Source organism: Cervus elaphus, chromosome X, assembly GCF_910594005.1.
Source record: "Cervus elaphus chromosome X, mCerEla1.1, whole genome shotgun sequence".
Taxonomy (NCBI): domain Eukaryota; kingdom Metazoa; phylum Chordata; class Mammalia; order Artiodactyla; family Cervidae; genus Cervus; species Cervus elaphus.
The window spans coordinates 120,339,289-120,353,106 of record NC_057848.1 but is presented as its reverse complement, the minus strand read 5'-3'; the positions used below and the strand labels follow the sequence as shown (position 1 = coordinate 120,353,106).

The following is a 13,818-nucleotide window of genomic DNA, read 5'->3' as shown; positions in this document are numbered from 1 at the left end:
ACCTCCTAGAGTAATGGAAATAAAAACAAAACAAAAAAAAACAAATAGGACTTAATTAAACTTAAAAACTTTTGCAAAGAAAACAATAAACAAGATGAAAAGACAACCCTCAGAATGGGAGAAAATAATTGCAAATGAAGCAACTGACAAAGGATTAATCTCTAAAATATGTAAGCAGCTCAATATCAGAAAAACAAACAGCCAAATCAATAAATGGGTAAAAGATCTAAACAAACATTTCTTCAAAGAAGATACACAGATGGCCAATAAACACATGAAAAGATGTTCAACATCACTTATTATTATAGAAATGCAAATCAAAACTACAATGAAGTGTCATCTTATACCAATCAGAATGGCCATCATCAAAAAATTACAGACAATAAATGCTGGAGAGAATATGAAGGACAGGGAACCCTCTTGCACTGTTGGTGGGAATGTGATACAGCCACTATGGAGAACAGTATGGAGATTCCTTAACAAACTAGGAATAAAACTTCCATATGACCTATGGATCCCACAACTGGGCATATACCCTGAGAAAAACACAATTCAAAATGACGTGTATACTTCAACGTAGACTGCAGCACTATTTACAAAAGCCAGAACATGAAAGAAACCTAGATATCCATGACAGATTAATGGATAAAGAAGTTGTGGTACACGAATAGCTAGAGCAATCTTGATAAAGAAAAATGGAGCTGGAGGAATCAGACTCCCTGTCTGCAGACTATACTACAAAGCTAGTCATCAAAACAGTGTGGTACTGGCACAAAAATAGAAATATGCATCAATGGAGCAGGATAGAAAACCCATAAATAAACCCATGCACCTATGATCAGTCAGTCTATTACAAAGGAGGCAAGACTATACAATGTAGAAAAGACAGTCTCTTCAACAAATTGTGCTGGGAAAACTGGACAGCTACTTGTAAAAAAATGAAATTAGATCACCCTTTAACACCATACACAAAATAAGCTCAAAATGGATTAAAGAACTAAATGTGAGACCAGACACTATAAAACTCCTAGAGGAAAAGGTAGGCAGAACACTCTGACATAAATTGCAGCAATATCTTTTTTGATCCACCTCCCAGAATAATGGAAATAAAAACAAAAATAAACAAATGGGACCTACTTAAACTCAAAGGTTTTTTTGCACAGCAAAGGAAACAATAAACAAAATGAAAATACAACCCACAGATTGGGAGAAAATATTTGCAAATGACGTGACTGACAAGGGATTAGTCTCCAAAATTTACAAACAACTCACAACACTTAACAGCATCAAAACAAACAACCCACTCAAAAAATGGGCAGAAGACCTAAACATTCCTCCAATTTCTCCAGAGAAGACATACAGATGGTCAAGAGGCATATGTAATTATGTTCAACACCACTATTAGATAAATGCAAATCAAAACTACAATGAGATTATCACCACACCAGCCAAAATGGCTATCATCAAAAAATCCACAAACAATAAATGCTGGAGAGAGTGTGGAGAGAAGGGAACCCTCCTACACTGTTGGTGGGAATGTAAATTGGTAGAGCCACTATGGAGAACAGTATAAGGTTCCTTAAAAATCTAAAAACAGAGCTACCATATGACCCTGCAATCCAAATCCTGGGCATACACCCGGAGAAAAAAATGATCCCCAAGGGTACATGCACCCCAATGTTACTAGCAGCACTGTTCACAATAGCCAGGCCACGGAAACAACCTAAATGTCCATTGACAGATCAATGAATAAAGAAGATGTGGTACATATATACAATGGAATAATACTCAGCCATAAAAAGGAATGGATTTGAGTCAGGTGTAGTGAGGTGGATGAAACTAGAGCCTGTTTTACAGAGTGAAGTAAGTTAGAGAAAAACAAATATCATATATTAATACATATATGGAATCTAGAAAAATAGTACAGAGGAACCTATTTGCAGAGAAGAAATGGAGACATAGACATAGAGAACAAACTTGTGGACACAACAGGTGAAGGAGAGGCTAGGACAGATTGTGAAAGTAGCATTGACATATATACAATATCATGTGCAAATTAGATAGCTCGTGGGAAGCTGCTGTACCACTCAGGGAGCCCAGTCTGGTGCTCTGTGATGACCTAGAGGGGTGGGATGGGAGCAAGGAGGCTCAGGGGGGAGGGGACTGATTCACGCTGATACAAGCAGAGACCACTATAACATTGTAAAGCAACTATCCTCCAGCTAAAAAAGACAACTCCAAGCCCAGATGGCATCACTGGAGAAGTCTATCAAACATTTATGGAATAAATAATACCAATTCTACACAAATGATTCCAAAATACTGAATAGGATACTTTCCTATTCATCTCATTCTATAAAGCCAGAATTTCCTTGATTCCAAAACTAGCTAAAGATCTTAATAGAAAAGGAAATTATAGTTCAATAACCCTCATGATATAGACACAAAAATTCTAAAGAAGATTTCAACAAATTAAATCCAACAATATGTTCCATCAGGACTGAACGGAATTTATCTCAGTAATGCAGGGCTGGCTCAACATTTGAAAAGAAACCAATGAAATTCACCATATTAACAAACTTAAAAAAAAAAAAGACCCATATGATTGTCTCAGTGCAGAATGCTTTTTTGCCCTAAGACCAGGAACAAGACAGGGAGGTTCACTTTTACCACTTGTATTTGACACTGTACTCGAGGTTCCAGGTAGTGTAATCAGGCAAGATAAAGAGATAAAATGCATCCAGTTTGGAAATGAAGTAGTAAAACTGTCTATTCACAGATAACATGATCATTTTCATAGAAAGTGTGATTAAATCTAATTAAAAATTATCAAAACCAGCAAGTGAGTCTACTGAAGTTGCAGAAAACAAGCTCAATGTAAATAAATCAGTTGTATTTCTATATACTAGCAACAATCAAAAATTGAAATAAAAATCAATTTACAAGAGCATAAAACATAAGAAATACATAGGGATAAATCTGACAAACAAACTGAAAGATATGTATATTGAAAACTATAATATATTGTTGCTGAGAAAAATTAAGATCTATGTTAATGGAGATATATATTGTTCATGGGTCTGAAGACTCAAAATTGTTAACATGGCAATTTCCTTCAAATTGACCTATAAATTTAATGCCCTCCTAATCAAATCCCAGCAGTTCTTCTCTTTGTAGAAACTGACAAGCTGATTCTAAAATTTATATGGAAATGCAAAGGACCTAGATTGCAAGAATTATTATAAAATTACATCATAGTAGTGTAGTATTGGCATAAACAAGTAGATCAATGTAACGGAGTCCAGAAATAACCCCCTACATATACAGACAACTGACTTTAGGCAAAGGCATACAAGCAGGTGGATAAGAGCCAGCAAAGGCCAGCATGACCATACCCCCACCAATTCATTGCCTAATTGCTGGCATATGTACCCAAGAGGAAATTCCCCGGAGAGAAAGAAGTCCAAAACCAGATGAGCTTCCTAGGCCAGATGAGAAGCCTGAACAGCATCAATAAAGACTGAGAGCACAGCTACAAATTTGAAATCTGTTGGCACAGAGAGGTAAATTTGGAGGCTTCTGTATATGGAGGAGGGGGAAAGGGGCAAATCCTTTGGGTGATGGAGCTGCCAAGAACCTTCCTTCCTCACTACTGCTTCAAGTGAACCATCCAGATATGCCAACACTAAGTAATTACTATCTGAATATATGTGTGTGTGCAACAACTACATGGGCACGAGAGGCATCTGAAGGGGTTTACAGATTGTTGGAATCAAAGTTCAAAATTAAATACTTTATCATTGAGATTTACATGAATACTCCTTTGCAATCAGGTAAACTTCCTTTGTGTTTACCAGACATTGATTTAGAAAAATTCCCTCTCAGAGTATTTATATTCACAATCTACTTGTGCACTTATTGCAGTCTCCTATTGGTTAGGAACACCAAAGAAAAGATCCCCTTTTCATCTGTAGCCTGAATCTCCAGCCTCAGTGACCTCTGCAGTTGCCAAGCATGTCATGGCCTGCCAGCTCCCATGACTTAGCTCATGATGTTCCTTCTGGGAGTGTTGCACCTCACACACATGAGTACTTACACCACTTGCACTTACACTTGTGCGTGGTGGTCATGGGGTTGCTAAGCTTCTCCTTGAGCTAAGGGATTCAATGGAACCAGCAGATCTAGAAGTCAGAGATGTAAAGAAACAAGCAAAGGCAAGGGGAGCAGCAGAAAGACACAGGTTTACTGCCTGGAATACCTTGCCAAGGGTGTGATGCTGGACAAGTTAAAAATACTCTCAAGCCCCTATTCCTTATGTAGGATTTTTTCCTAAAGAAATCATTAGGGAAGTGGGTGGGGTAAGGACGTTTGCATGGATGATAATCTAGAATGAATGTGTGAGACATACATGTGGAACTATATGAACTAAAATGGCAAAAGAAGTTTTTAGTGAATGCTTGAGTTATAAGGTTGATTCTTAATTCTCCTCTGATTTTACAGATTTTTTGCAAGCATAAATTATTTGAATGATATTGTTAAACCTTATACTTATAAAAACATAAATTCAGATACTAGCATCCATCAAAACAGCAGAAAAAGAACTAATGTTATACACAACAATTGCAAGGGTAGAAGAAAACAGGACTTTGTATATGCAAGCTGGAGTGTAAATGGTTTCTCATTTCTCTGAGCCATCTAGCAATACATATTAAAAGCCTTTGAATGCTTACTTTCCTTTCATCCAGCAATTCAATTTACAGAAATATATCGTAAGAAAATATGAGAAAAGTGTGCTACAGCACAAGTGTGTTACAGTACAAGTTCATTCCAAAACAACACTAAAAAAGAACATGAACAAATCAATATAAACACGTACACAGAGATATAATCACGTCTGCTTAAAACAACCATAGAATACTATAGTGTTCTACAGATCTTTTTTATACTATTTAACTTTCATTAATGGATATCATTCTATATCAATACCTGTTAATTTATCTAATTCTTCAACTTTCATGGTCTAGTTTTACTGCAATTCATAAGGGCAAATACATCACTGAACACACAGGCACTTTCGAATTTTCACTTTTGCAACTGTTATGTATTTACTGCAGTCAACTTGGCTGGATATACCTCTAGGATGAGTTCCAAAAGGCAGATTTCTGGCAAAGGGTGCTTAGAGCACTACTAATTGAGAGACACTGAGAGTATTAGGAGTTTCTCACGAACCTCTAAACCTGCTCCCTCCCCACCATCTAAAATAGAATGGGGATGGGTTGCATGAACTATTTGGGCTCAACAGATATCCTATAATACACCCCAGCTCTATTGTTCTCTCTCTCCAAGGCTGGCTGTTGGGATTTCCGCCAACTTCGGGTGAGGGTAATGGTTGTGGATAGTAATGCCCCCAGGTCTTGCCCACCCCTAGACCCACAGGGCTGGTACCCTAGGTCAGAAGAAGGCCAGAGTACTCCCTACCACCATCACCTCACTCTGGAGCACACACCTGTAGTCAGCATGTAACCCTGAATCTTTCCCTTCTCCAGGTATTGGAAATGGGCAGGGTCATCATTCCACTCACTGCATAGCCGTAGCTGTCACCTCACCACAGCCTTGTGTCTATGTGTTCTGTTCACAGTTGGCCCAGGTAGCATTTCCCACATTTCTCCCATGGAGTTTCTGGACAGTCTGCAGATAGCTAACCTTTGACCCATGAACCACCTGGGTCTTGAACTTGACACCTGCTCCACTTCACACTGGGTGCAGTTGCCAGTTTCCACTCTTGATAATCATCTCTGACTGTAGCAAATGGATGAATAAAGGGTCTTTTTTCCCCTCTGCTAACCTGAGGAAGGGCTTCCTTGGTGGCCCAGATGGTAAAGAATCTGCCTGCAATGCAGGAGACCCGGGTTCGATCCCTGAGTCAGGAAGATCCCCTGGAGAAGGGAATGGCAACCCATTCCAGTATTCTTGCCTGGAGAATCCCATGGACAGAGGAGCCTGGCGGGCTACAGTCCATGGGGTTGCAAAGAGTTGGACATGACTGAGCGACTAACACTTTCACTTTCAATGAGAGGAAGGGGAGTGTCAAGGGACATGAGGGGATGCCTTGTGGCTCCCCTCAGTGGTCCCAGCAACACAATTGCTGTGAGGTTGGGTGACTTTATACTGGGATTTAAATAATGACAAAGACCGTGGGACTGGCCAATTCTTTGTGACTGAATTATTTCTAAGGAGCAGGTATCACCTGTGTCATAGAACAAAATCAAATCATATCTACAGTCATCACAGTGATACAAACAAGGGCTTGGGAGTGCCTGGCTGTCCTTGGTGAGAATACTTGCTCTGCACTAATACTGCTTGAGGATGAGGTTACCCAGGAAGGCTTGCAGCACTGGGCAAGACAGGGTTTCTTTTTCAGTTCAGCCTCCAAGCTCTCACACAGAAATGGCCCCAACTTTCCTCTAACTACTTTGCAGTGTCGTGGAGAAACTTGATCCTACTCAGAGAAGATAGCTGCTGCATATAGGCAAAATCCCAAGGTTAGGAAGCTGGGCTGCAGATAGCCTTTCAAGGAGATAAGAAAAGACTAAAAGTCAAAGAAAGTGCTTTGCATGAGAAGAAACATAAGACTGAGGTCAGCACCCACAGTTTATGCTGATTAAAGAATGTGAGAACTCAGTGCTTCTTAATAAATTTTTATTTCATACACATAAAAAAATCTGAGTTGTAGAACTAGCTCCTGTGTGTGTGTGCGCTTAGTTGCTCAGTTGTGTCTGACTCTTTGTGACCCTTTGGACTGTAGCCCACCAGGCTCCTCTGTCCATGGGATTCTTCAGGCAAGAATATTGGAGTGGGTTGCCATGCCCTCCTCCAGGGGATCTTCCCAACCCAAGGATGGAACCCTTGTCTCCTTTGTCTCCTGCACTGCAGGTGGATTCTTTAACCTGCTGAGCCATCAGGGAAGCCCTTGAAGTAGCTCCTGATTAGATATTAAAACTGGTGATCTCTAATTGGTGAGATTAAGGAAGAATCATATATTTATACCTGGCTGTAAATAACCTATATCTTATTTGTATGAGAGGATGAGGGAGAGGGAGGGAGAAAGGGTGGGATGTGGTAATTCTATTTTTGCCACAGGGGAATCTTTCTAATTTTCAAAGAATATGTGCTTCTCTAAAGGTAACCTGTAGGGCCCAGGAACTGTCCTGGACATACAAGTACAGAAAAGGTTTTTTTTTTTTTTTTTTGGAGGGAGGAGGGGGTGGGGAAAGGCAGGGAAAATGCCTTCCCGTCCTGTAGGTACCCATCTACCTTTGTTCACCCAAAGCAGGAACAGTGGGCTGCTGTCCTCCTCCCTTCCCCTCACCCCACCTCTTCCCTGAGAGCAGAGGACCAGACCACCTAAGTGATGTTGAAATCCACCCAGGTGCACCAGGCACAAAAGACCTACAACCCTGAGGGCTGAATTTTATCTGCTGGGTTACCCTTGGAGAACCAGATGTCTCTGGAGCCCTGGAAACTGTTGACTTCAGAAAAACAAAGAATATTTACTGTCTGAGAGGAGAGTTGGTGGTGATAGTGCTGTTAAACTTCTCCAAAGCCTCCCACTTCTACTGGGATCAAGTTGCACACACACAATACTACATAACCGGCTGTGTCTAGTTAATAACAATGTGAGCAGCACCTCTATGACAGCAAACGTTTAGTATTCGTTTTGATGGGCAGCCATATCTCAAATGTGCCTCAGTTTACTGATATATCAAGTCTGTGAACATACTTTTACAAATTAAGCTGCTTTGGAAGTCCCATGTATCTAGGTCTTTGTTCACATGCAAGGTAGTTACCTTAACACAAAATTCCAGAACAGAAATGTTGGCTCATAGGACCGTTTAAGGCTTCAGTTTTATTTGGATTTATCGACTCTTTTCTTACATTTTCTGGATCCCTCTCGTGCTTAAAAATGCCTTTGCACTCTTTCAGATCCTAAGAGCTTTCACACACCTCTGGGGAGACTAAAGACTTTCTTGAGGGCCACCGAACAGCTGCATTGAGGGAATTTGGAACGTTCAATCAGGGTTGGGAATGTTCTAGAGAGAGAGGGACTGGAAGATTTTGGTGTGGAGAAAAAAAAACCCCTTTTGGGACTGGGATGTAACACTCTTTCAGGTGGGGCGGAGCCTCTACCTGGTCAGAGAGGGCTGTAACCATAGCCCACGTGACATACACATTATTGAGCCGGCGCGTGGGAGTTACCTCGCACACCTCGGAGGCTTGGGCTTGGCAGGTGGAGTTGACTCTGCAGAGGTCCTGTTTCGGCGGCAACGAAAGGTAGGTAGATTTTCATTCCCTTTCTGATTCTCCACCAGGTGCTCTGCTATGTCACAGCTGGTTTGTGAACAGATGTTAATGAGTGAGTGTGAGCAAGGGGGATTTGGGTGGGTGGGTGCAGTGCAATACTTGGCTTCCCAGGAGGAAGATCCTCGAGGTCGTCATTTTTCTCTTCACCAGGCATCGCGGCTATGGCCCTTTGCAGTGGGGCAGAACAGGGAAGAATGGTGGGCCAGAGGGGAGAAGGGTAGTTGAAAGAAAAGCAAGTCTTAGGAGCATTACTTGAGATATCTGAGCACTGGAAGCACCAGAACTGGCAACAGAACACATATCTGGGAGTCATCCTTTTGGGGAGGGGGGGAACCAACCCACGCGGCTCACGGGAGACAGAGTGCGCATGCCCAGGGTTGCGTGCCTTCCCATCGGCCCTTGCGGTGAAGCGTGTGCAACGTGGTCTGGGTGCCAAGGTTTGCGGGTCGTGTTTTAGCGTCTGGGTTCTTTCTACCTGGCTGAGACTGACCAGGTGGGTCCACAGATCAGTCCTATCTGGAGTTTAAGTGTGTGTGCATGTGAGGGTGAGCCAGAGGGCTTTAAACTGGTCAGGCGGTGTGGTCTTTAGCCTTTTGAGGAGGAAGGTCCTCAAGGTCGTCGTCTTTCTCCTCACAAGTGTTGCGGCCGCCATAGCTCTTGTTCTAGTGGTGGAGGACTGGGGTGGGGGAGGGGTGGTGGTGGGTGGGAATGGGGGGTTGGGGGCAGGGAGGAAGAAGGGGGTGGGCAGCAGAGGGCAGGGGGTCAGATGAATGTGGGGCGAGTCATGGGGGTGTTATTTGGGTCCTGGAGGCACCGGAACTGCTGACAGAGCACCCATCCAGGAGTCTTGGGTGGGGGCGGGGCGAGGCGGGGCGGGGCGGAGCGAGGCGGGGCGGGGCGGGGCGGGGTGGGGCGGGGTGGGGCGGGGTGGGGCGGGGTGGGGCGGGGCGGGGTGGGGCGGGGTGGGGCGGGGTGGGGCGGGGCAGGGCAACGGTGTCTCACAAGAGAGAGTGCGCATGCCCAGGGTTGCGCATTTTCCAGTTGGCCCTTGGGGTGGGACTTGCACAACGGTCTAGCTGCCGAGCTCTGCGGGTCGCATTTTAGCATCTGGATTCTTTCTACCTGGCTGAGACTGACTGGGTAGGTCCACAGATCTATCTTGTTTGGAGTTTAAGTGTGCGTGCATGTGAGGCGGGGCCCGTGGGCTTTAGACTGGTCAGGCAGTACGGTCTTTAGCCTCTTGAGGAGGAAGGTCCTCGAGGTCGTCGTGTTTCTCCTCACAGGTGTCACGGCAGCCATAGCCCTTGTTCTGGTGATGGGAGAGTGGGGCGGGGAGTGGGGTGATGGGGGTCGGGTGTGAGGGGGAGGTGGGCGGTGGAAGGCAGGGGGTCAGATGAACGTGGGGAGAGTCACGGGGGTGTTATTTGCCGTATCTTGGTCCTGGAGGCACCGGAACTGGCAACAGCACAGAGTCTTGGGGAAGGGGAGCGGGGCGGGGAAATGGTTTAGCCCTCGTGGCTCAGGGTAGATGCAGTGCGCATGCGCAGCGTTGCTCACTTACCCATTGGCCCTTGGCGTGAAGTGTGTGCAAAGCGGTCTGAGTGCCGACCTCTGCGGGTCACGTCTTAGTGTCTGGGTTCTTTCTACCTGGTTGAGACTCACCAGATAGATCCACAGATCTGTCCTGTCTGGAATTTAAGTGTGTGTGCGTGTGAGAGGGAACCACTGGGCTTCTGGTGGGTTGGGCGATGCGATCTGTGGCCTCTGTGGAGGAAGGCCCTTAAGTCGTCGTCTTTCATCTTACAGGTGTCGCGGCCGCCATACCTCTTGTCCTGGTGGCGGGAGAGGGAGGGCGGTGCACAGAGGAGGGTAGGGGGTCAGATGAAGGGTCGAGTCAGATGAGGTCGAGTATTTGAAGTACCTGGGTCCTGGAGGCCCTGGAACTGACGACAGCACAGAATCCAGAGTCGGAAGTGGTGAGGTGGACGTGGCCGTATATTACAAAATCTCTCCATATTCAAGGGTTAGAGAGTGAGATCGAATTTCTTCAGTAAGGTCATAACTTTTTTTTAAATCAAGTACTTGAAGGTCCTTTCTCTGTCAAATTGGCTGTGAGAGAAATAAAGGGGTTTGCAGACAGCCTTATTTGATGTTATTAATAATGTTATATTGTAGCAAGAATTTCCAACCAGCTTGGTGATAGTCCATTATAGTCTTTTAAAATTAACTACATTCTCCAGTTCACCGTTTTCTACTTTCAGTGTGAAATATGAGTGCACGAGTAAGATCAAGATCTAGAGGAAGGGGAGATGGTCAAGAGTCTTCTGATACGGCTGAAACTGTGGCTGTAAGTGCTTTAATATCTTACTTCCATTAGCAGAAATTAATAAAAGAAAAATTTTTAAGTTGAACTAGTATAGATTTGCTGTACAAAGGGCTATCTTGCTGAGAATAGTTGAGTGATGAATCTCATGACTGAGATATAGAGCAAGGAGACTTATGTTCTGGTATTGCTTGGATAGGTATATTACTATGAGCCTGGAAATCATTCCTATGACTTCTTTATTGTGGTTATTAATAAATAACACACAGTTCAGAAAAGATGAAGACGGTTTCGAGAATTACTGGTCCTTGTAGATAACTCCTTTCTTAGAGTATTTTCTCTATAGGAAGAGTAATTTTGTTAAGAATACTTAGATAGAAACAGGAAAAGCCTCTTCAGATTGTTGATTAGTTACCTCCATGTAGCATGTGTATTTGTGTTTTCTCTTGTCATAGTATTAATAACAATACTTTTTATTTGCCCCTACTCTCCCCTCAAGGCCCGGAAACTAGGTGGCAAAAAACCGCAACGCAACGAACCACCAGCTCAGAATGTAGACATGGAACCTGGACAAGAGGAAGAAGGAGGAGCGTCTGTGGTTCAAGGTAAAGAGGGGATGGAGGGACCATCTGTATTTCATTTATGATGTTTTACCCGTGACAGGTATAAAGGGTTCCCTGAAAATTGGCTGGAAACCTGTTTGGTAAGGAAAAGATATATTTTTCAGCTGACTGCAGTCCCTCTCTCTGATAAGTTTTCCCTCCTTCAGCATTTTACTCACCTATGTTTTAATTTGGCATGCTTGGGAAATGCATTTTTTTCCAAGGCCCTAAATTGGCAAATCAAAGGAAGCAACAATAAATTTTGACAAAATTATACCCTATTTTACTAGTTAAACTCGATCTTTTTGGAATGTTGTTTTCAGGGCTTCTGAAGTCATTGAATCAAAAGTTTAAGCAAAACTAGATACATTTTGGTTAGCTCTTAGATTGTAATTCAAATTTATAATGCAGAGAAATAAAAAATGTGAAACCCTATTGTAGTTGCTACTAGAAGTCTTCAATATTTTTGTCTTCCTGAACCATAACGTAGTTGTCACATATTTTTTTAACTTTTTACTTAGAAAAGTTTTAAAAAGTACAGAAAAGTTGTAAGAAGGCACAGTGTACTTCTGTATCCTCTTTACTTTGATTCAGCAATTGCTAATATTTTGCCATATATTAGCCTTGCTTTAGGTATTAATATACATATTATTATTGCGAAACCATTTTGAGAGTAAATTTCAAATACAGCTCTTTACTCTCCAAGTAATTCAGTAAGTATCTCCTAAAAACAGGGATATTCTCCTGCATAACCCAGTACAGGGATCAAATACAGGAATTTAACATTGAGAAAAAATATGTAGTCAGTTGGCCTAGTAATAATCAGTTTTGTCAGTTGGCCTAGTAATGTTCTTTATAGTGTTTATTTTTTTCCTGACCCAGGATCCAGCCCAAGACTACCCATTGCATTTAGTTGTCACCTCTCTTTGAACTCCTTTAACCTGGAAGTGTACCTCAGTATTTGTCTTTCATGATTAACATCTTTTGGAGGCCAAACCAGTTGTTTTCATAAAATGTTCTTCAGTTTGGGTTTGCTTAAAGATTCCCCTCCCCCCCACTCATTTATGAGGTCTTGGTGGCAGGTTAACCTGTGTGCTGAGGATATAAATACAAACAAGAATGATTTCTGCCTTGAGTTCACAATCTTGTCAGAGAAATTCATGTAAACAGTAGCCGATCTAATGAGTGCAATAAATGTGTATATAGGTTACAAAGGAGACAACTAAGTTTGTTTTAAACAGTTTTAGAAAAAAGATTCATAGAAGAGGTAATATATGAAAAATACAATTTCACTTTATAATAAAAAAAATTTAGTGCTCATTACATTTTTATGTATCACATTTAGGGCAATGCTAACCTCCAGTGCTTTATTTAATAGCATCAATTTATAGTTTGCCACTTATAGTAATAACTCTCTATTTACATCAGAACCTGAATTTGAAAATCCCCGCCAGGAAATGGATGTGGAAAAGATTGAGGGTGAGCTTGGAGATGGCCCTGATGTGAAAGGGAAGATTCCACCTAATGTGGTGCCTGCTAAAATTCCGGAAGGAGGTATATTATCTATTAAGAATGCAAGTTGTGAAGTGGTTGTTTTCTGCAATATTATAATTTAATAACAAATTGCACATATAGAGATTATTTGAAAAGTAGTTCAGACACAAAACACTGCATGAGGAAAAAAATGAATTGTCAGGTCCATGTTGTTGAATTATAAAACATGAAAGAAATTATTACTTTAGAGTGGAAGTCCTTTTAAACCCAAGGCAAGTTATCAAATACTTCTTAAAGTACATAAATTAACATACTTCAGTGCTACTTGGATAATTTTATTTCAACTGAAATCACTGTCAGTTTTTGCTCATTCCTTAAATTATCTTTAAATAGGCTAGTAGGATTTAATCTGTTCTGGGCTTGATTAATCTGTTTCTTTACACCACCAAAAAGAATGATGCATTAAAAAAAATTAGTGCTCATATGCCTGAAAATGTTCATTAGCATGGAAGCATGTACAGTAGTCAGGGTTCTGGTTTTAGTTTCATTTTATAAAACCCAAACTGTAGTGTCTTGTGTACCTTTTTTATTATCTAAGTAAAGTTCTAAGTAACGTACCACTGTTACATTTATGTTTTAGGTGATGGACAGTGAGAAGTTAAAAAGAAGACAAGCTGAAGCCATGCATACTGTTACGTTGATTATTTGGCTTGATCAGTTCTCTCAATAAAAATTTGCAGCTTCTTGGAAAAAATCATGCATGTCTTTGGTCCAGTCTGTTCCTAGGAAGTTGATACTATTATAAGTGGTATCTCAAGATTCTTCATGTTATGTTTAGAGCTGGTCTGTAGAAGTGCTGTTTTTTTTTTTTTGTATAATTTTGTATCTGGCAACTTTGCTAAACTTATTAATAGTTTATGTCTACTTCTTTTGGATTTTATACATACCCAATCATACTCTATATAGTTTTGCTTCTTCCTTTTAAATCTAACTTTCATTTTTTGTCCTTACCTTATGACACTGGCTGAACCCTTTGAG

At 41.7% G+C, this 13,818-nt stretch overlaps 1 protein-coding gene across 4 annotated transcripts; it reads left to right on the top strand.

Moving 5' to 3' along the window:
- Window positions 1–8,259: 8,259 nt before the first annotated feature.
- PAGE4 (PAGE family member 4) lies at window positions 8,260–13,534 on the top strand. Of its 4 annotated transcripts, none has more exons than XM_043896268.1 (5): window positions 8,260–8,331; window positions 10,623–10,708; window positions 11,184–11,289; window positions 12,715–12,840; window positions 13,421–13,534. In XM_043896268.1, exons 2-5 carry the CDS (start codon window positions 10,631–10,633, stop codon window positions 13,432–13,434), a joined length of 324 nt encoding a protein of 107 aa, XP_043752203.1. In that variant the 5' UTR covers window positions 8,260–8,331; window positions 10,623–10,630; the 3' UTR covers window positions 13,435–13,534. The 4 variants fall into 4 exon arrangements, with proteins under 4 accessions (XP_043752203.1, XP_043752205.1, XP_043752204.1 ...); XM_043896270.1 differs by lacking the exon at window positions 8,260–8,331 and adding an exon at window positions 8,744–8,854; XM_043896269.1 differs by lacking the exon at window positions 8,260–8,331 and adding an exon at window positions 9,373–9,501.
- The last annotated feature ends 284 nt before the right edge of the window (window positions 13,535–13,818 follow it).